At 58.1% G+C, this 22,293-nt stretch overlaps 1 protein-coding gene across 4 annotated transcripts in view; it reads right to left on the reverse strand.

The window, feature by feature from the left end:
- Positions 1 to 369: 369 nt before the first annotated feature.
- The window catches only part of CACNA1S (calcium voltage-gated channel subunit alpha1 S), an 80,297-nt gene continuing 58,373 nt past the window's right edge, over positions 370 to 22,293 (reverse strand). Inside the window, exons 29-43 of one of the 4 annotated variants that reach the window (XM_038379748.2) lie at positions 18,944 to 19,072; positions 18,233 to 18,298; positions 17,636 to 17,727; positions 15,897 to 16,056; positions 14,497 to 14,624; positions 12,869 to 12,965; positions 11,439 to 11,541; positions 10,347 to 10,448; positions 10,055 to 10,179; positions 8,285 to 8,413; positions 6,164 to 6,348; positions 5,096 to 5,172; positions 4,127 to 4,221; positions 2,827 to 2,964; positions 380 to 1,723 (exon numbers count right to left, since the gene is read on the reverse strand). In XM_038379748.2, coding sequence (XP_038235676.1) covers positions 1,397 to 1,723; positions 2,827 to 2,964; positions 4,127 to 4,221; positions 5,096 to 5,172; positions 6,164 to 6,348; positions 8,285 to 8,413; positions 10,055 to 10,179; positions 10,347 to 10,448; positions 11,439 to 11,541; positions 12,869 to 12,965; positions 14,497 to 14,624; positions 15,897 to 16,056; positions 17,636 to 17,727; positions 18,233 to 18,298; positions 18,944 to 19,072 — 1,953 coding nt within the window. In that variant the 3' untranslated portion in view covers positions 380 to 1,396. Of the gene's footprint in view, positions 1,724 to 2,826; positions 2,995 to 4,126; positions 4,222 to 5,095; positions 5,173 to 6,163; positions 6,349 to 8,284; positions 8,414 to 10,054; positions 10,180 to 10,346; positions 10,449 to 11,438; positions 11,542 to 12,868; positions 12,966 to 14,496; positions 14,625 to 15,896; positions 16,057 to 17,635; positions 17,728 to 18,232; positions 18,299 to 18,943; positions 19,073 to 22,293 lie in introns of all 4 variants that reach the window. The other 3 variants (XM_038379747.2, XM_043500364.1, XM_043500363.1) reach the window with 3 other exon arrangements.

A 22,293-nucleotide genomic window follows, 5' to 3' on the forward strand; every position in this document is an offset into this window, starting at 1 on the left:
CCACATCCTCAGCTGCCACAGCTCCATTGACTGCAATGGCATAATGCTGATTTACGCCAGCAGGGACCCCTGCGCTCCCTTAGTCTGACCGCCTGTCTAAGGCAGGCTGGAGAATTTCAACCCGTTGTTCCTGTGTCAAGCCCCTGCCTTGTGGTTGAGCTAGGGCATATTTTTGGAAGGAGGCATCCAAATGCAGCAGAATCCAGCCCACTCAGAATGTTGTTCTAATTGTTAATTTACACACACACACACACTCACCATACACACACAGAATGGGTGTTGTATCTGAGCTAGATTTGACCCAGAGCACTTATTCCTGCTTGGAACAGAGCGAGGCAGCCCCACTTTTGAACCCAGTTCAGGAAATTTAACACAAAAGGCACCAAATCTGCTCTTTATTAAGTTGATTAGAGCAAAACGCACATGTGATTTTACTCATTGGCTAGAAATGCCACCTGTCCTGGCTGAAGACAATGCGAGAAGGGAGATTGACCCAGGGCTTACGTGGTGAGCCAGCCCCTTAGGGCAAGGACCTTCTTTCTGTCCTGTGTTGGCACAGACCCGAGCATCACGACAGGGGCTCCTAGGCATTAGGGTAACAGCAATAATAAATTACTGTAGGCCAAGCTCAGGGTCCAAGCCAAGGGCAGGCTCAGCCAGTGGCTCCTGGACAGACAGAGGAAGCGGGGGCTTGTGGTTAAGGCTCGGGCTGGGACTCAGATGTGGGTTCAGTTCCCACGCTGGCCACAGTTTCCCCCCGTGACCTTCGGCCAGTCAGCCCAGCGTTGATTTGCAAAGGCTCACATGACAATGAGAGGTGAGGCCTCTCCATACGTCACAGGAAGCGAGATAAATAGTGAAAATCTCCCCCTTCTCCTCGCTGGGCCTCATCCCCCACCTGTAGCACTGGTTTAGATGGCAAGGGCCGGCTCTGGCAATGTGTGTTTAGCCCCCCCCCCGGTTGGAAAGTGGCTGCTCATTCTGCAGGCCTGACTGGAGACCTTTGGGGGGCCTGGCGTTCAGAAGGACGGGCACCCACTGGTGTTGGCTGGAGCTGCAGGTGCTCAGCACCACTGGAAAGCAGGTCCCCAAGGGTCTCCGCTGGCCCCCCTCTGATCAAAGACCAGAGCCCAGAAGGACAGAGTGGAGTAGCGAGATCACGGTGCCAGGGATTTAATGACCCGTCCGGCGCACACGTTACAGCCCTTGGGAGGGCAGGGGGCACACCCAGCCTACGCAGCGCCAGACACCCCGGTAGGAAATGCCCCTGGAGATCAGGCCCTCGCAGCTCCTCCACAAACAGCCCGGCGAGTCCTTCTCTGCTCCCATCTGCCTGGCTCGGGCAGTCGGGGCTGGGCATGGGAGGGGATGACGCTGTGTTTCCACAGGAACCCTCTCAAAGCCCACAAATGGGTGGCACCTCCCGGCTGGCACCGTTGGCAAGGGGGATCTCCGGCAGCGTCTCACTGGTGGGGGCTGGAGATGGCCTTTGGGAGCCAGGCATGCTGGGCCCTCGGAAGCTATGCAAGGACGTGGTCAAGGTGTGTCGGCGGGTGGAACCGGCTTCGGCTCCCACCGGGCTTTCCCTTTCCCTCAGCAACTCGGCTGCAGCCTCTTCCATCACCACCATCTCCAGCTGGCAGGTGGCCGCCATCTCGGCTCCCGTGGCCATCACAAGGGATGGGTCGCGGGCCAGAGCGCCGAGGTCCCCGGAGAGAAGAGCCTGCCGCAGAAGAAAGGGATCAGCACAGCCTGGCTGCTCAGGCTGTGGAGAAACCACCCCTGGGCTCATGGAGGCTGACGCCTGCAATTCCCAGGGGGGAACAAACATGTGGAGCTGGGAGCGTTCACGCTCGGGAGAGACCCGGGCCCAGAGCCAAGTGTGAGCAGGAGCTTGGCAAATTCTCCATCTGCAACTCCGCCGGTGCCCCTCAATCCCGACCCGCAGCCCCCTGCTATCCCAGCCCTGGGCTCCCCCAGCTCCGCCGGTGCCCCTCAATCCCGACCCGCAGCCCCCTGCTATCCCAGCCCTGGGCTCCCCCAGCTCCGCCGGTGCCCCTCAATCCCGACCCGCAGCCCCCTGCTATCCCAGCCCTGGGCTTCCCCAGCTCCGCCGGTGCCCCTCAATCCCGACCCGCAGCCCCCTGCTATCCCAGCCCTGGGCTCCCCCAGCTCCGCCGGTGCCCCTCAATCCCGACCCGCAGCCCCCTGCTATCCCAGCCCTGGGCTCCCCCAGCTCCGCCGGTGCCCCTCAATCCCGACCCACAGCCCCCTGCTATCCCAGCCCTGGGCTCCCCCAGCTCCGCCGGTGCCCCTCAATCCCGACCCGCAGCCCCCTGCTATCCCAGCCCTGGGCTCCCCCAGCTCCGCCGGTGCCCCTCAATCCCGAGCCGCAGCCCCCTGTTATCCCAGCCCTGGGCTCCTCTCACACTACAGCTCTGCTGGTGCTCCTCAATCCTGACCCGCAGCCCCCTTCCTGCGTCTGTCCCACAGCTGGCTTTCTGCCCTCCTTACCGCTGTGCCAGCACCGTTACTGATCTCTGCTTTTACCCTGTTCCGGTCCCCTCCATGTCCCCCCATTGCCCCTACTTCACCACCCTGTCGATGACCTTCGATCCCTCTAACCAGGGCTGAGCTCTGCTCCCCATCCCATCTGTAGGCTCAGGGCTGGCAACTCCCCCCATCCCATCCTGCCTCTGCCCCCTTGCCTCACCCCATCCCCCTCCAGGAGCTGTGGCTTCTCTCCTCCCTTCACCGCTCCCCCAGGAACAGTCTCTCCAGCCCCACCCCAGCCAGTCCCCCCGCAGGGTGCTGCCCCAGTTCTACCTCCTGGATAAGTAAGGTGGTGGGTGGGGTAGAGGCAGCAGCGTCTCCCTCCCCGTTTACATCACGGCCGACATCCAGCTGGCACTTGGAGCTCAGCTCTGCTCCCTGCTCCCGGGCAACAGCCTCCTCTCTGGGCAGCTGGGCAGAGAAGCAGCCAAGAGTCACATCCTGGGGGGTGAGCAATTCTGAACGTGCTGCAACAGCCTCGGCGGGTGGGCGAGTTGGGTGCTGGACCGTGGACTCGCCCAGGGGCCACCCCCCCAGGCTTGCTGAGCAGCCGGTGCGTCACTATCGCCCGCTCGGATCCCTCTCGCCTGCCATGGCATCCGCTAGCCGCCTGGTGGCACCCCTTTGGAGGAAGAGCGCAGCCTCCTCCGGGGCAATGACTCGGCACTCGGACAGCGCTACCTTCATCTGCCCTGCTCCTCGCTGGGCTCTGGGAAGAGCCGGGCGCCCCGGTTAGTATAAGGAGAGGTGGCGATCATTGGCGAGGGCACAGAACCCGAGGGCCAGTCCAGCAACAGCTGCCTAGCTGACCACGCTCTGAGCTCCAGGATACAGCCCAGTTACTGGGGCCCGCGGCGTCGCTCTGTGCCCAGGCAGGGGCATGGCAATGTCCCCCGATCCTCGCCCCGGGGGGGCTGGGGCCATGTTCCCACAGGGCCCTGGCCTCCAGCACAAGGCAGGGGAAGTGCTAGCAGTGGGGGTTATGTAACTGTTTGAACTCGGCTCCTGTAGAGTCAATGGCCAACTCCTCCAGGCTAGCAACAGCCCCCTGTCCATAGCCCCAGGGGCCTTCTCTTTTCTGGGGAATGGCCAGAGAAGGGGAAAGGCTACAGAGCCTCATCTCCTTATATAGCGGAGCCATGATTACCCTGGTTATATCAAGGCATGACCCCTGCTCCAGTCCTCCACTCCCCGGTACACCCATCCCCACTCCTGGCCACCGGTGGCCCCGCCAGAGCTCCAGGCCTGTGGGCCGTTCCAGGGGCCGTTGGGAAGAGGGCAGGGGTGCTCTGTGCGCCCGAGCCATTCGGGTGGCTTGTGGCTGGTCACCGGGACATCCCCAGCCTCCCCCAACCCCATGGCCGTGTCTCTGCTGCGGATGGGCCAGGAGCGCGGGCTCAGTCCCGCTTCCCAGGGGCCAACCAGGCTGGGGCGGATGCCAAGCTGGGATCTCCTGCCAGCTGGCCCCAGGGGACCCGGTGCCTCCAGTGCACAGTTGTCTTGGCCAACCCAAAGTGGGAGGGGGACTAGCCCCCCCCGCAGATGAGCCACATGATATCCCAGCCCCATTTACCTGCAGCCCACGCTCTGGGCATCCGCCGACACTGGCTGCCCGCCTCCTGTCCAGCTGCCGCTGCAGCTTCTCCAGGCGGAAGGAGCGGTTGTGGCCTGAGGGGAAGGGAAGTGGGGGTGTCACGTGGGGACCCACAGGAAGGACACTGCTGGGGCCCTGGGGCATAGGGGGTGCCATCTGGGAAGGGATTGACTAGTGTGGGGGCAGCAGAGCCCTGGTGCACTCGGGGGGGGCCTGTGCACATGCCCCAGCCAGCCCTGGGCCAGCTCCCTCCCCTGATGACCCCCCGAGAGGGGTAGAGGGAACCAGATGCTCCCCTAGCTGACAGGGAAAGAGCTTCGCTGTACTAGCAGAGCATGGGCCTGCCCTCGGCCTTACACCCAGCCCACCCCTGCCCCCGGCGAGGCCTGCGCATGGGGATGGGGAACCGGAGATCCGGGATGCCCCCTCCTGGAAACCACCACAACCTCCCGTCTCTGCTGGCTGAGGGGGCACTCGGCCTGCAGCACCCCAGGAAATCCAGCCTCCTGCTTCATCTCCCTTTGAGGGCCAGGGCGCCCTGGGGAAAGGCCCCCCCTGAACTTGCACCCCCAGGGAAGGAGGTTATCTGCATTCACTACTGCAGGGAATTACAGTGTTGGCTTCTCTTTCTATTGCTTAGTTCATCCTTAGGGCCATGAAGAAACAGCCCCTGCTCCCCGATAAAAGGGGGCTCCCCGGCTACCTTGGTGAAAAATAGAGCCCCTCCCTCCCACACCTTATGGGGTCCCCCCAATCAAAGGGGGTCCTCCCTCCCAACCTTTTAACAAAAGAGGGTCCATTCTCCAGGCCCCTTGGTGAAACATGGGATCCCACCTCATGCCTGTCTAGCAAGCCAGGACTTTCCCCGGGTCACGTCACTGCCCACCCAGGACACCCCTCCTGGTAAGGCCAGGTCGTGCCCGGTGCGACGATGCTGCAGGTACTGACCCAGGGCAGAGTGCGGCCGTGGCTGGCAGGATGCCGGCAGCATCCTCTCCCCCCACAGCTCATTCTCGTACTGCACCCTGCCAGGGACAGGAAAGAGCATCAGGCTGGCACAGGGACCACCCCCCAGCCACCCCTCCAAGGGTTTCCATTCGCAAGCATCAGTCACCATGCGAGACCCTCACCGCCTCTGGGGTAAAACAGCCTGGCAGCCGCCACGTGCCTGTTGCTGGGATTAGTCTGACACCTGCTGGTGTAAACAGGATCTGCAGCCCGCTCAGCTGCATGATAAAGGCCGGAGGGCAGGCTCTGGGTCCAGGCAACCGGCTGCCACCCACCCTGCCACGCGGCGGGCTCTGGGTCCCCGCACAGTGCGGTCCTGACAGGGTCAAGGGTCGGGGTCCTGGCTGCACCCCAGCTCTGCACAGTGGGAGTTGGGGTTAGGGATCCCTGCACAGCAGGGTCCGGGTCGGGGTCCCTGCCCCATGCCCCACACCCAGTTCTCCGCTTCTGCCCCCACCCTGTGGAGGGGTCTGTGGGCGGAGAGCACTGAGCATAGGGGCTTGTGTGGGGGGTTAGGTGGGGGGCCGTGTGGTTCTTAGCCTGTGGCCCAGGTAACACTTTGTGGGCCGTACATGCAGCCCACAATGATAAATAGGTTGAGAACCACTGGGGTAGAAAGGGGTGAAGCTGCCTGGCCATGGGGAGGCGTGTGCCATGCTCTGTAAACGAGACCTGAGCAAGGCGGGCATCTGTTTTTGCCTGAGACCGGAAGGCAGAAACTGCACCCCTCCATGGTTAACGGGGCGTGAGGTGGCCAGTGTCTGGCCCCACACACACAAGCGTAAACATATAAACGCGTGCACACTCACACACACCCACGTGCACGCACGCAAGCACCCGCCGCTGCACCTGTTCACACATGCTCACAGTCCCCGAGCGCCAAGCTCCCCAAGTCACAGCAGCTGTGCAGGCGAGGGATATGAATGGGTCCCTCTCTTATGGAGACTGCGCCATTCACACAGACAGCACATCTCCTTGGGGGGGCTGTCTCTGACCATCGCGCATTACCGTGCAGCCGCGTTGCTGTTGTTGGTGTTCCTGTCCGGGGGGAAGTCATCCAGGAAAACGGGGGAGTCCAAGTCTTCGTTCCCCACTTCAGCGAACTGCAGGGGTCTCTGGCTGGTCACGTGGGGCTGCAGGGGGCTGTTCCGCTCCATGAAGGAGTCCACATGGCCGAACAAGCCACCCGTCCTCTGGAACCAAGAGGGGAGAGGTCAGAGCGGGCCCTGACCGTGGCACTTCTCGAGGCCTCCCTGCCTGTGGCACACGCCGCCCGACGGTCCGGATGGGTTTGGGCCCATGGTGGGACTGCAAAGGCCAGTAATGGTGGCTGAATTTAAGGTCATGCACAGCAGGGCAGCAGTAATAACAGCCCCAGTTCTTACAGAGGCTCTTTATAAATAGGGGGCTCAGCTCCTGACCTCACAGCGGAGGAAACTGAGGCACAAGTGACTTGCCTTAGGTCACCCAGTAGGTCCATGGCAGAGCTGGGAATAGAACCCAGGTCTCCCGAGTTCCCAGTCCATCTACTAGGCAGCACTGCCTCTCCCACCAGATAAACCCTTCCATGCTCACAGGCAGCTCTGAACGCGCGGGGTTCCCTGAGGAGTGAGACGGGGCAGGACGCTGTCACAGACTGCTGGTACCTTGGTTGCCATGGTTATCATTGCACCCCAGCCAGTTGGAAGCTCCCAGCATAGGGAGTGCGGAGGGAATCTCTGTCAGCAGTGTTGGGTCTGTGACACATAGCGGTGCACCGGGCAGAGGTGCCGATACACACTAGCCAGTCCATCCCAGGAATAAGCACTCTTCCAGCATGTTAACTGGTTAATATCCACTCCGCGGTCCGGGGGAGTCAGTACAGTTAGCCCCATTGCACAGGGAAGGGGGAAGGGACAGCTAGGGCGATACCACCAGTGCTGGGATTAGAACCCAGAGATCCCTGAGCTCAGGTCACAAACCCACAGCTCCACCTAATGCAGGGGTGGGAAAACGACGGCCCACAGGCTGGATCCGGCCCACCAGGCATTTTAATCCCACCCTCGAGTTCCTCTAGGGAGCGGGGTTTGGGGCTTGCCCCACTTCAGCCAGGGACAGGGTCAGGGGCCACTCTGCACGGCTCCTGGAAGCAGCAGCATGTCCCTGCTCCGGCTCCTATGCGTAGGGGCAGCTAGAGGACTCTGCTCCGCATGCTACCCCCGCCCCAAGCACCGCCCGGCAGCTCCCATTGGTCAGGAACCACGGCCAATGGGAGCTGCAGGGGCGGCGCCTGCGGATGGGGCAGCATGCAGCAAAGCTGCCTGGTCGTGCCTCCACACAGGAGCCGGAGCAGGGACATGCTGCTGCTTCTGGGAGCTGCTTGAGATAAGCTCCACCCGGAGCCTGCACCCGTGAGCCCCTCCCTCACCCCAACCCCCTGCCCCAGCTCTGATCCCCCTCCTGCCCTCTGAACCCCTCAGTCCCAGCCCGGAGCACCCTTCTGCTCACCTAACCCCTCCCCTCATCCCCAGACCCACCCCAGAGCCTGCACCCGCAGCCGGAGCCCCCACCCACCCCACCCCAGCCCAGAGCCCCCTCCAGCACCCTGAACTCCTCATTTCTGGCCCCACCCCAGACCCCGCACCCCCAGCCAGAGCACTCACCTCGTCCTGCACCCCAACCCCAATATTGTGAGCATTCAGGGCCCGCCATACAATTTCTACACCCAGATGTGGCTCTTGGGCCAAAAAGTTTGCTCACCCCTGACCTAACGTCTGGGAACAGAGGAGATGGTGATGGTGACTTAGCCAGTCGGTGACGTGGTTTCTTGTGACTGACACTCTTCTCTGTGATCAGACCCATTTCCACAGACTGTGGCATCTCCCATGCTTGTGGCTTCGTGCCACGCCCGCCGGCCCACGTGCTCACACAGAGCTGGGTCCTGCCCAAGCGTTTGGCACCAAGCGGCCATGACAATGTGACTATGATCTCGGGCATCATCACTCACCCCTGGCACCCTCTGGGGGGCCCCTATCCTGTCTGCAGCAGTCACCGCTCAGCACACTGTGCTCCGCATGGGACACAGGCAGTGGGGCTGGTACGTGTGGGGAGGATGTGGGGGAAGAGGGTGGTACCTCTCGCTGTGCTCACCCTGTATATCCCTTCCTCTATCGCTGCCTCCATCATGGCTCTCTCCAGTTCCTCCTCGGCGGTCAGGTCCCCAGAGATCGCTCGGTGGATCTCGGGTGCGGCTTCCTCCTCGATGCTTCTCAGGCCGGCCTGGTTGGACGGACAGAGACGGGGAAGGTCGCTCATGGGGCTGCTGGTGGCAGGGCGAGCGCTTCCTCACCAGGCAAGGGGAGAGGGAGACTCAGCAAAGCCCGGTTACCCGGCAGCTCCAGCGTCCTTCCCCGAACCCGCAGCCCTGCCCCCCAGCTGCCTCCACTGAGCCCAGACTGCCTAGCCTACTTCCCAAAGGGGGTGCTCTGGTGCCTGCTGGTTCAGCAGCCTCCCCCCCCCGGCACTAGCTCTGTGCTCTGGGTGGGGAGGAAAGGGGGACACAGAGAAGTGACTTCACACAATGGGGTTGGAAGAGGGTAAACAAGCTGAGCCGTGGGGCCAGGGGGCGGGGAGTCTGTCTAGGGCATTGGCATCTCTGCCCCTCCTGCAGGGCCATGGGGGCTGGCACATCTCATCTTGCACATGTTGGAATTGGATTTGACACCCAGGGACGGATGATCCTACACCCCAGGGGGAGGCCAGGGGAGCCCTGAGACATGGCTGCATTCCATGCTGGACAAGAGAAATACCCACATCTCCCCAGGGGAGGAGTCCTCTGTGCTCGGGACATGCCCCCCTCAAGGACCTCTGACACAGGGAGACTGGACTCCAATTGAAACTCTTGTGTGGGGCTGTTCGTTCCATCAGCCAGAAGGGGGGCAGAGAGTGACAAGAGCCTCAGACCTTCCCCTTGACCCTGCCTCTTTGTCCCCATTTCATGGGTGGGGAAACCAAGGCAGACGGGAGGGAAGTGACTTGCCCAAGGCTACACAATGAGTCAGTGGCAGAGCGGGGAAAGAACCCAGGCGTCTTGCTGCTCTCCACTGTGCTTACTCCTCTAGATCGCTCTGCCTGTAGAGACTGACCCTGGGTCGTCGTGGAAGGAGCAGGGCTGCAGGAAGGGTGGTGTGGCGGCACCAGCCTTGAGATTCCATCACGGGAAGCCCTTGAAAGCCCAGAGCTCGGTCCAGGCACCAGTCCAAGCTGTGTGCAGTGGAGACCAACTGCCAGGCCCCGAGGAGGCAGCCACCAAGCTCTCCCTGAGGCCGGGCCAGCCTCCTCCACTTCAGGACTGTTCCTCTTAACGTGGAGTCCCATCACTTACTCACTGAGATCTGTTTGGGCTCTCTTGTCTCATCCACCGGCTCTCCTGTGCAGCCCCATTTCCAGTGTTCTAAGGGGCAGAGCTTCCACCCACAGCCCATTCCCCTGTCTCCATTTCCCTTTGTTCAGCTCTGTCCCAGTGCTTCCCCTCCAGCCACCCGCGAGAATTCCTCTGCCAGCCTAGTACCAACACCTTCAAATACTTAGGCCTCCTTCCCACCTTGCCTGGCACATTATAACACCACCACCTCGCTCTTGTGGAGCACTTTTCATGAGGAGATCTCAATGTGCTTTACCACTGAGGTCAGTGTCACTATCCCAATTTTACAGCTGGGGAAACTGAGGCACAGAGAGGGAAAATGACTTGCCCAGCGGCGCGGTGGCAGAGCCCGCGTCTCCCGAGTCCCAGGCCAGTGCTCTATCCAATAGGCAACTCTGCCTCCTGAGCCCTGCCTTGCCTTTGTGCAGCAGGGACAAGCTGGCTGCTTTATCCAGGCAAGAGGAGCGGCTGGGATTCCCAGACCTGTTGGCACTGACCTGGATTGCAATGGCGTTCTTTTTGGGCCGATACCCATAATATTCCTCCTGGCGCTTCATGAACTTCCGGAAGTGCTCCTGGATGAGGAAGGTGGCGTAGAACTTGCCCACGGTCACCTCATCCTCTGGAGGGGAGAAAGCCAAGTGAGCATAACACTGCCCAGCAGCTATACCCAGCCCCCTCCGAGCGGCGTGGGGAAGCTGGGGGGCGGGCAGAGGTTGCCAGGGAGAAATAAGCCAGGGAGGATGGCAAACAGAACACAGTCTCTGAATCACCCATGGGAAGACGCACCTCCAATCGGCGGAATGACCTGGTCCAGGAGTTTCATGCTAGTTCTCTTCCAGATCTTCTTGATAATCGCTCTCAGCTCCTCGTTGGCCTGCTCAAAGTTACCTGTGGGGAAACAAACCACCAGTCCATTCGTTCTTCCCCTATGGAACACCGTTGGTTGGACAGAGAGCTCCATCATGAGGATCCTAAGTTGAATCTCCAGGAGTTTTTAGTTCTGCTTTTAAAAGCTGAGCAGATCTTGGAGCTGGCTGGAATTGTAGGTGTGTCCCAGACAGCGGATACACTGGGAATGTCCCTCGCTGACCGGGGTCGATTCCCAGCGGGAAAGGCAGCGCTTACATCCCAGGAATCCCGGCACACCAGGTGGATGACAATCCCCAAGGCAAGCCCCTCAGGAATGGGCGGGGGGAGGAAAAAAGGGGCTGTTAAGCGGAACCTCCCCAGGTTAACTGAAGAGGGATAATTATAAAATAAAGAAGAGAGGCAAGTAAACGAAACTAAACCTTGACCTAAGAGGCTAAGCTAGAGCAAAGCCGAAGCGGGCCAGCTTGACGCTCTGTCTCAGGCCAGCGGGTGGTTGAGAAGGAACCGAGGGCAGCTCTATATACCCTCAGTACGGGGCCCAGGGATGCCTGGAATGCAGGCACGGGACGAACGGGCACTGCTACTGAACATCTTCAATCGAAGGTGGGGGTGTGTGAGCACCAGTGGTGGAGCACCCGCAGGGACGCTACTCGAAGAAGAAGGCAGCGTTCTGTGGAAGGGTGAAAGGATCCCTGCACAACCCTCACCTACCTCACACGGGTGTTGCGAGGCTAAATTATAATGGGCCAAGTTCCCAGCAGGTGTAAATAGGCGTAACTCCTTTGAAGTCAAGTTGTGCTGATTTGCAGCAGTAAAGGATCTGGCCCTAGGTCCCCAGATGAAAGGCACCAGGGTAGCCGATATTACTCACATCTCATGCTGGTGCTGGGGAGGAGCCCCTGCATGGGTGGAGCTAGGGAAGCATTTTGGAGGCAGTCTCTATAGATGCCCCAGCCAGCGCTGTGCTGGCAGGGCAGGGCACCAAAGCAGACGGAGCGCGTCCCTCACCTTGCGTCTTGATCTTGAGGGCTGTCCGCACCAGAGCGAAGAGAGTGGCGTTGAAGGTGACGGTGCCATCGCTGTTCAGAGGCATGTTCATGCACACCAGGCGCTGCGCAACAAACAACAACCGCGTTCACCCCCCCGCCCGGAGCGCACTTCCCACGCCCAGGCCCGGCAGCAGACCCCGGCAGGACCGCTCAGGTGCCATGGCAATGTGGTGCCATGACAATCTCATACTCTGAGATCTAGGGAAGCAGAGAGACTCTCCCGGCCCATCTGTGTCCAGCAGCCCCCTTAGAGAGAGTCCCCCTTATAATCATGACAATGGAGATCCGTCTCTATTGCACGGCACTTGTGCAAAGGACACTCTCCAGAGCACAGCTCACCCGTCAGCCAAGACTGACCACGGAAGCCTTGGCTGCATGGGAGCGGTCAGGTTAAAGGTTATAACTCTACGGATGGGTTGGGTTAAGCAGCAGGCTGTGTATGGCAGGTGTGGCCTCACCAGTGGGGATGTCGAAGGTGAGGGAATTGGGAAGAGACCCTTCTATCAGGGATGGGATGGGATCAATGAAATCCATCCAACCACAAAGGCAGCGGGGTGCACTAGAGGATCCACTAGAGAGCCCGTCCAACCCAAAGTATTCTGGGATAAGACCCCATGGCCTCTTGATAACATGCAATTTCACCCAATGGTCCAGAATCCACAGCTGGTTTAAAATGGCGAAGCTGCCTTAAGCTTCGACCCAGGAACTGGGTGGCTTTGTTAACGCTTTGATGGCATGAGTCAGAAATGTCTCCCATGCTCTGTGGAGAATGAGCGGGTGCAGGAAGAAGTGCCGGATGCCTACGGACCAACAGCCACGCCGTCCACTCTCCCTGCTCCCTCTGCAGCCCCGGCTTTTGGAGAGCTGCCCCCTGCGGGCGACAGGACACGTTCCCCACTGAGGAGTTCGGACTCCCGCCATCAGCTCTCATGCAGTCACAATGTGATCCACCGAAGCTGAAGAAGGGCCTGGACCCCAACCCCAGACCCAAACACGGGGACACTAGAGCTGAGCGGTGCAGCTTGGACTCATCTCTAGCTGAGATTTGTGTCTGACCAAGAGCTTTGGGGTGTTCTCAGAGGCGGGGTCCTCTGCCTTGTATTGGACTGACTGTACCATGGGAGATTATCATTCAGGAAACCTGAAGTGTGTCAGCCTCCGCCCTTTTAAATTGTCTCGCTCCCCCGAAAAGCCTCCTTCTCCATTAAACCCTTGATATCAGATCCTGAGGATACTTAAAACCAACCCTGGATTTCTCCCCAGCTCCTTTCAGTGGGAGCTGAGGAACCCAGAGGCTGCAGGGGGTGCTGGAGGGCGGGGTTGGGACGGGGAGGTGAGCCGTCCGACACATTAATAATGGAACCTTTCCCTTTGCAAAGGGATTGTTACCTTGCAAGCCACGCGGTGCGGACAGAACTTCCCAAAGCCGAGGGGAGGCTGGATGCGTCTCAGCAGGGTCACCACATCCAGATGTTTGATTCTTCCCCTGTAGGAGTCAAGAGACAGCTGTGCTTTACCCATCTGGTAGAATTCTACCGCTTCAGTGGTAGAATTGCAAATGCTGCGGGGGGGGGAGATTAATTGGCTTGGGGGGGGCAGGAGCTCCGGATCTCTGGCTCAGCCACTGACTGCCTGTGTGACCTTGGGGAAGTCACTTAGGCCCAGGTTTTAACGGTATCAGACATTGCTACTCTGAGTGATACAACATCGAACTGATTCAGATGCCAAAGTTTTGTTTCCAAAGGGATATAGGTGCTGGCAATGGGATTTTTGGCTCTTCAGTGCCTAAATCTCTTTTGAAAATGAATCTTAGGCTCCTAAATCAGTGAGGCATTAAAAAACTCAGTGCAGCAATGCCAAAAACCTTGAAAAATCTGCGCTTTACGTCTGTTTGTACTTCAGTTTCTCCGTCTCCAACATGGACACTTCCCTGCTGCACTGACTGTTGCGAGGCCCCCAGCCTCTACAGAGATGGGGGGGCAGAGAAGTATGTAGGTAGGCAGATAATTTTGGAACCGATGGGATTTCATATTACAGGCCATTGTAGAATGACACTACAGTGCTGACATATTATGTCACTGGGGACTGGAGCTTCAGAGGGCAGGAAAGCTCCCAAGTCTAGAATCCAGCTGGGGACAGTTTGGGGGCCTGCGTTAAATGAGTTGGTGTTTCTCAGGCCAGTTCTTAAAAGGTCTTAGAAAGCCACCATTATAACTAGCACCTTGGATGATCATCTCAGCAGGGCTTTAGAGCCATAGACCAAAAGAGCCCCCTGTGCTCATCCAGTCTGACCTCCTTGTAGGTTATGTAATACGTAGCATGTATATTTTTGGTGTTGGGACATTGTCTGGCAGGGAGGAAGAACAGCTGGATGAAAAGATGAGCCAGCAACCTGATCTGCTTAACAACTGGGTCAGCAGTCCAAGCAGGTGAACATCTTGGTCAGCAACCTGATCAGGTAAACAATGGAGTTAGCAAACTAATCTCCGCTAAGCAGGAAAGTGTTTATACACTATATAATGAATAACTTTGTAACAGTGTATTCAAGGCGAGCACCTGAACTGGGGGTGCGCTTGGATTTAACCCTGTTAGGCCCTGTTTCGGAGGACTGATTGCTCACCGAAGCAGTGAAGAAACGACATTCTTCTTCAAGCTCAAGGGTCTGTCTGTGAACAAGAGCGTTCTGGGTAGCAGGGAACAGAACCGGTCAACGCTCCTGTATAACACAGGCCAGAGAACTTGCCCCGAATAATTCCTTTTGAACTAATGCACATCTTGAAAAACATACAGGCTTGATTTAAAAATTGCCAGCACTGGAGAGTCTGCCACAGCCCTTGGTATTGACTCTACCCATGCTATGGCTGAGCTGTGGATAAATAGGGGACTTCAGGCCCACGGGCTGCCAATCCAGCACCTTCCAGCTGTGCTAACTTCTCTTAGCCTTTTAAGGAAATAATCCACTGGCCTCCCTGGCTGCCACTCAGACCCAGGCCAGCCACAGACCAGCGCTCACTCACTTGGCTTCCGGGTCGTATTCTGCCCAGATTCTTTTGAATTCGTCCAGGTGGTGTGGACCCAGGATGGACCAGTCCCGCGTGAGGTAGTCAAAGTTGTCCATGATGACGGCGACAAAGAGGTTGATAATCTGGCAAGAGACGAGCATATGTGAAGGGGACCAGATGCGGAGCCAGATCCTCCGCTAACGCAAAGCAGCTCCCATTGAAGTCAGCTGAGTGTCTGTCCCACAAAGCCCTGGAGAGGGCAGGACATGGGGTCTCCAGATGTGAAGGGCTTATATAAAATGACAGCAGGGCACTGGGCCGCGCATTATCTTTCCTGTGCTCTAAACTGCTACCGGTTGGTCTCCTCTGACAAATTACACACTTAGTACAAAATTCCCCTCTCCAGCCTGCCTGCTAGATCTCAACTCTGATATCCTGGCTCAGACATTCTCTGTCTTCGCCCTGGGGGACCCATCATGCAGGGACCAGGCCTGCCATGTGGATTAAGGAAAATTTTGCCCTTACAGCAATACGGGATGGGCAGCCAATCCAAGCTGGAGAGCGTTTCACAGCCTGTCTAGTGGAACTACTGCATGGAGAATACACTAGAGGGTCGTTTTTACGTGCCTCGCTCTCACCAGAGCAAGACCCAACCCAGGAGCCATGTGCCCCACAGGATCCCACGCTGAAAAAAGAGGGTGAAAAGAGTCAGTGGATGGATCCCCTCATGCAGGGGCTGAGTGAGGGCCAGGCAGAGAGGTTTCCTGAAGCCAGCAGAGTCTGCAGCTATCATCGGGCAGGGAACAGACCGTAGCTCCCTGGAAATATTTCATACCCAGCCGGTAAAACCTGTGACAACCACAGGCGGATCCTGCCCTCGCCCCCGCAAGACGGAAACTGACATTTGTCCTCAATCCGCATGGCAGCCCGTTCATTTCAATCCCTCCTGCGTGACTGTGGGTGGCTCAGTGGCTTGACAGCATTGCCATGGGTTGCCCCCTGGGAGACCAGAGTCCAGGAGCTATGAGCAGGCCTCTCTGGCTTGCTGGAGCTCAAGTTTACCATGGGGTGGGCTCTGGAGGGTGGAGGCATCTGGTGCCTGAGTTCTGGAGCAGCGCTGCTGTTTTTCTTCTCAGCCTTCCTTCTGCCACTGGCGAATGAAGCGTGCTGTACCCTCAGCCTCGCAGAAAGGGGGATGGCAGCTGCACAAGGCAGAACACACTGAATCCTTCCAACCCTTTCTGGACTGCTCTGGGGCTGCCCAGGACCTGGGGTGCCACGGGAGAGCTCATGGGAGAAAGCCTTGGCATTAGCTCTCTGGTTGGTCCCCGGCCTCCACTTTCACCCTTCTCCCGTTCAGGACAATGAAGGGGCCGGGAGCTAAAGAAAAGGGGATCCGGAATCAGGGACCGTACCAGGAAGGCGCAGAGCATGTAGAAGCTGATGAAGTAGAAATAGGCGAAGCCCGTGCCACATGTGTACTCCTCCCCTGGGGCGTAGTCAGACTCGGGGTCACACAGTTTCCCGTAGCTGCAGGCCAGCAGGATCTCCTGCCAGGCCTCGCCTGTCGCACACCTAGGGAGAAAGGGAGAATGCCAGCTAGGCTCTGCAGAGAAGGGCTGCCCTGCCCAGATAGTATGGGATGAGATTTGCAGGAAGGGAGCAGGACCTAGTGGTTACAGCAGGGGCCAAGAATCAATATTATTGGGTTCTAGTCCCAGCTGTGGGCGGGCAGGGGACTAGGCGTCAGGACTCCTGGGTGCTAGCCCCCACTTGGGGAGGGGAGTACAATGCAGCAGTTAAAACAGGGTACTGAGTCAGGACTCCTGGGTCCAATCCCCGGATTTGGGAAGAGAGTGAAGTCTAGCGGTTAGAACAGAAGAGTGGCAGTCATGGCTTCTATTCCCAGCCCTGCCACTGGCTCACCATGCAACAGTAGAAGTCACTTTCCCAGCTGTGAAATGGGCACAGTGATAACTCACAAGGGGGAGGGGGCTTAACAAGTGATGTTTATAAAACATTCCTGAGATGGTTGGACTGAAAAACACCAGAAACTATATTTGTTATTCTTATCCCTTCTTAGCGCTGGTAAGAAACCAGTTTCTATCCCATGGGGAATGCTGACACTTCCTTCTATACCAATTCCAGAGAGGGAAAAAAATCCACATTTTGAAATTTACAATGGAATGGAAATTCAAAAGTATTTCATTTCTGAAACATCAAATGTTAGCGCACCATTTAATTTCCACAATGTGGAAACATGAAGCATAGAAACATAGCCTAAACTTAGGACGAATTAAACATGTTCAAAGTTTTGATTTGAATCGTTTGGAAACATTGCCATCAGGACTGGTGTTGAAATCAACATGGTCCCACAAAACTTTTCAATTTCAGCCCAACAGCATCTTTGGGTGGTGGAAAACTCAAGCTTGGCCTTGCATTCAACACCAAGCCCAGCTGACCTGTGAGTCAGGCACCACTGATGGGCTGCGGGTCTGCGGGCACCCCCAACAGGGCTCATGCGTCTTCTTGGGGAAGTTCTGGGGAGCCCAGTGTGGGCCCCAAGGCACACGCAGGCCACCACCTGACCCCACAGTGTATTTTCCCTGCAACCTGTTGCAACCATAACCGGCTGGTCAGCGAGCCATGCTTCCCCCTCTGTGCCAGGTCCCCAGCGGCTAGGACGAGCCTGTGCCAGCTGCCAGCTGAGGGACTTACACCCAGATCCTCAAAGGTATTTCGATGCCACTGATTTCAGGGGCCTAAATATCTTTGAGGCTCTGGATCATGGCCCTGCAGAACAAGCTAGCGCAGCTCCATGTTCAGCTCTGGAGATGCTGGGTTCAACCCCTGGGGATGGCCAGGATGACAGTGCCATGATGGATACACCTCACTGTTGCTTCTGTGTATGGAGACCCAGGTCCTTGTGTTGCACTTGGACTGGTGCATTTTAATCCGGTGCAACCTCATGGCACACATGAGGGGCCCTTTCATGACCTGTGGGAGTGAGGGGCTAGCCTGGGGTCCTTGCTCCTCGGGGAAGTCAGGCTGGTTTCCCGCAGCAGTGGCTCCAGGCTGGCTGTACCAGGGACACTAAGGGGATGGAATGGAAAGGGATGCGGTGGGATGAGGAAGGGGCAGCGCCTGCACAGACCTGAAGAGCAGCAGCACGGCTTGCGGGAAAGTCTGGAAGTTGTTGTTCCTGTTGATTTCGGTTCCATCCACTAGGGCGATTTTCCCAAACATCTGTGAATGACATGCTCAGATCCCAGCTGCCCTGGCAGAGGAACCCCCCTGCCACAGGCATCTGTGGCTACCCTCCACCCCACATGCCCACTCCTGGCCTGACCACTGCTCCCGATGGCTCCTTTCCAGCCAACAGCCCGGAACCACAGGGAAAGGGCTGGCCTGGCAGGATGACCTTGTGGACTGGGCGCAGCGCGGGGAGTCAGGGGTCTGGGGTATGTTCCCAGTTCTGCCACTGATTGGCTGTGTGAAGCAGAGGGAGTTTGACAGCTCTGTGCCTCAGTTTCCCCATCAGATAACAGTGACCTCCCCCTGGCAGGGAGACTGCTGGGGCTTGATTCACTAGTGACTGCAGAGCACTCAGAGACCCCTGCCCCAAGCGGAAAGGCAGCAGGGTTGTATCTGTCGTGCAGCAGGAGCTCCTGAGGGGTGACCCCTGCTCCCTGGATCCTGATTCTCTCACACCCCGCCAGCTGGGGCCCCAGAACTGTCCCTACCTCCTTACCTGCATCCCGATCACAGCATAGATGAAGAACAGCATCACGATCAGCAACGCCACGTAAGGCAGGGCCTGTGAGACAAAGGGTCCAGGGCTCATGTAGGAGTGGAGCTGAGAGGGAGCAGCCTATCTCCGCTGTGGATCCCATCTGCTTTAGGGGTAGGAATTCTCCGGGCCGGAGCTACCAAACTCTGGTGCCAGCCAGGGGTCCAGTGGGGCAGGTGGCAACAGAGTGAGGCTGTCTGCTGCTGGCTGGGGCTGGAAGCTGCCACTAAAAACACCCGTTCTCCAGCATTCCTGCAGCTGTCGCTCACTCCACAGCCTGCTGCACAGGGACCTCCCTGCCCCAGCAGCTGGGACAAGCACAGGGGGAGGGGGGGGCAGGGAGAAAGGGACATGCACAGTCTCAGCACAAACAGGTGCCCACGACTGAGGTGCTGGAGAGCACCCCCAGGGCCCCTCCAGTCTTGCCCAAGGGAGCTGGCGATCTTACTGGTCTGGTCTGGGGAATATGGGGTCAACTGAGGCTCTGAGACATGCTGACACCAGTATGAATGAGCATCTGGGAAGCCCTTCTTGGCTCCTCCTGAACTCCTGGATGCTTGGGTAACCTACAGGTCAAGTGTGTGCCAGCTAGTGACCGGTCCATATCGAGGTTAACAGCCTGCTGCTGCTACCGGCTAATGGAACTCTTGCTGGGAATTGGTCCACACGCACCTGGAAGGACTTGATGAAGGTCCAGAGCAGGGTCCTGACTCCTTCCCCCCGGCTCAACAGCTTCACCAACCTCATCACCCGGAAAAGTCGGAAGAAGGTGATGGAGACGCGGGAATTGTCTACAGAATCCTGCAGGCAAAGCAGGCCCCTTAGCCGCTCAGTGGGAACAGAGGCCCCAGGGAGGGGAGGGCGGGAGCAGGCTCAGGAGACCTGCTGGGCTCTTCGGGGCTGCTCGGCCATGGGGAGGAGCCACCGCTGTGCAGGACTGGTGGCATTTCCCGCTCTGTTCACTGCTGCAGCCCAGGTATATCTCGGATCTGCAGCCCCGCTCAGGGCTCTCCTGCAGCTTGGGTGTTCTGTGTGTTGGAGTAAGCCCACGCGCTGGGCCGGCTGCATGCTCTAGTGAGGGTCAAGGGGTGCTACCAAGTACATGCCAGTGAGGGGGATCCAGAAGAGAGGCTCCCTCCCCCATGCTCAGCTCCACCAGAAAGGGTTACATGATGGACTCCGGTCCCACCTGCTTCACCTGGGGCTCTGGTTCCCACCACCCTGGGCCCGAGAGCCACCTGGCTGCAGCAGGTCTATGGCAGGGGGCAAAGGGTTGGAGCTGGCTGTGCACATTCGGTTTGGAGCCATGGAGCGGGGGCGACCGGGGTGGGGTGGGAGGAAGGGAGGGAAGGAATAGGGTGGGTTAGGGTGGGGGAGACCTTCAAAAGACGATATTGTGGCCCCAAGTCCCTGTGAGTCCCTCCCTGTCTGGAGGGAAGCGGGGATCGGAGCCCTCCCAAGGGGGACATGCAGCAAAGAAGACTGTCTGGAGAGAAAAGCTCTTGGCAAGGGTGGGAACTCTCCGCTTTGCAATGGGGGCCACAGACGCACAACTGACAGTGCGACACCTGCTCGAGTAGCCAAACGCTGCTTGGCGGGTGCATCTCTGGGCATGGGACCTGCAGTAATAACACCGCCTAGCTCTTCTCAGCAGCAGATCTCAAAGCAGTTCACAGACCACAGTCTTCACACTCACCGTGTGGTAGGGCAGGGCTAGGAGCCTTGGGACGATGGAGGCTGGGATGCAATTTGGGGCCAAGGTGGAGCTGGGGCAGGGATAGCAACAGGCTGATTTTTCAGACGAGGAACCCTTTGGAGAGCAGAATTAGGGACACTTCACTAAGCCCCCCTGGATAAACCCACTCTCTCCTTTGCAGAGGTCACCCTATAGTGAGCCAGCCCCTGGGCTATCAGGGAATTGAACCTGGACCTTCTGTCTCCTAAGCTGGAACCCTAACCCCGTCTTCCCTGTAGCTCACATGCTGCCTTCCCTGCCAGGAGCCCCAGGTGTCTGCATCTTATCAAAGGCTCCCAGTAACTTTTGGAACAAGCTGAGCAAACGCTCCATAGTGCTGATCAGCCAGGATCACAGCTTGTGGGGCAAATCCCCCCACCCCCTTTGTCTTGTCTCACTGCACCATGTCTTGTTCTGTAGCGTTCACTGGGGAGGAGCCAGGAGCTGCTGTGGCTGGCACACTGACTCACAGGGCGGCGTGGGGCAGAGGGGGGATCAGAGACCTGACCTGCCTGTGCGTACAGCTCCTTGGATTCAGCAGAGGGGATGTGCCAGGCACATGATCAGATGATCACAAAACAAGATTCCACTCCCCACAAGGCAGCTGTGGCCTAATGCTTGATGGGAGGAGTCAGGAGTCCTGGATTCTAATCCTGACTCCACCAGCAACTTGCTGGATAACCTTGGGCCAGTCACTGACCCTCTCCGTGCCTCAGTTTCCCCAGCTACCCAATGGGGATAGCGACATTTGGTCACCAGGCCTTAACACCTCAGCGGTGCTGGTGCCAGAGGCAGCTGTCCAGCAAAAACAGCAGGGTCATCTCCAACTGCTCCAGGTTGCCACACTGAAACCCCAGCTGCCCTCTTGATAGCCCAGGGGCTGGCTCGCAATGGGGTGACCTCTGCAAAGGAGAGAGTGGGTTTATCCAGGGGGGCTTAGTGAAGTGTCCCTAATTCTGCTCTCCAAAGGGTTCCTAGTCTGAAAAATCAGCCTGTTGCTATCCCTGCCGCAGCTCCATCTCGGCCCCAAATTGCATCCCAGCCTCCATCGTCCCACGGCTAGTGCAACTGCCCTCTCTGGCCTCCTGAGGCTGCCTTGCCTCACACTCCAGCATTCTGCTGCCCACCCCAGCAGTATCAGCATCAGTAGCAAAAAGCTCTGCCAGGTCTCTGGGCACCATCCTCTGCTTTAAAACACCCCCACTTGTTCCAGCTGAACTGTTGGCGTTTGTTTCGCTCTGTTGGCTCAGACAACCTGCCTGGGTACCTGCTGTGGGAGGAGTGCCCCGCTAGCCCCAACCTAGCCCAGCCCCCAACCTGCCCCATGGCTAGGGCACCCAAACCCGGCCCGGACCCAGCCATGGCCAGGGTGCCCCTACCCCAGCCCGGACCCAGTCGCGGCCCAGACCTGCCAGAGCTGTGGCACCACCCCCACCCGAATCCTCTGCCCCCGTTCTAAATCCCTCATCCCCAGCCCCACCCCAGAGCCCGCATTCCCAGCCGGAGCCCTCACACCCCTGCACCCCAACCCACTGCCCCAGCCCTGAGACCCACACTCTGAATCCCTCAACCCTACCCCCACTACATGGATTTTGTGAAGTGCACCAATATGAAGGTGATGTATCACACCTCACTTCCATATTGGTGCACATAACAAAATTCATTGTTATGTGCTTCTGGGACTCCTGACTTTTGTCCATCACCAGGAGATCAATTACCACCGACACCAGCACAGACTTTGAACCATACACAGCTGAACAGGGATTGAGGGAACCCAGAGCCCAAGGCAATGTCAGGCCAGGAGGAAACTAACCTTCTGCAGAGAATGGAAGTGTCGAGAAACGTATCCTTGCAATTGCACCAAATCACATTGTAAAAAGCTGTGTGCACACAGCTTGGGGGAGAGACCTTAGAATCATAGAATATCAGGGTTGGAAGGGACCTCAGGGGGTCATCTAGTCCAACCTCCTGCTCAAAGCAGGACCAATCCCCAACCTTTACAAAATAACGTTGCATTAGATGATACAATGAGCAGGTAGAGCGTCTGTCCTGTCTGTACAACAGCCAGATGCAACCTTAGTTAGATGGCTCTGTCTCTAGCTGAGTTTTGCTGTATTGTCATGGATGAAGGACAGATGGATAGAAGAAAAGTTCAATATGGATGGATGGGTCAGAGGGGGGTTGGGAGGGGTGGATGGACAGAAGAAAATTGTAAAATGGGTGGATGGGTTGGGGGGGTGGATGGATAGAAGAAAAGTGTAATATGGATGGATGGGTCAGTGTGGGG

Source organism: Dermochelys coriacea, chromosome 21, assembly GCF_009764565.3.
Source record: "Dermochelys coriacea isolate rDerCor1 chromosome 21, rDerCor1.pri.v4, whole genome shotgun sequence".
Taxonomy (NCBI): domain Eukaryota; kingdom Metazoa; phylum Chordata; order Testudines; family Dermochelyidae; genus Dermochelys; species Dermochelys coriacea.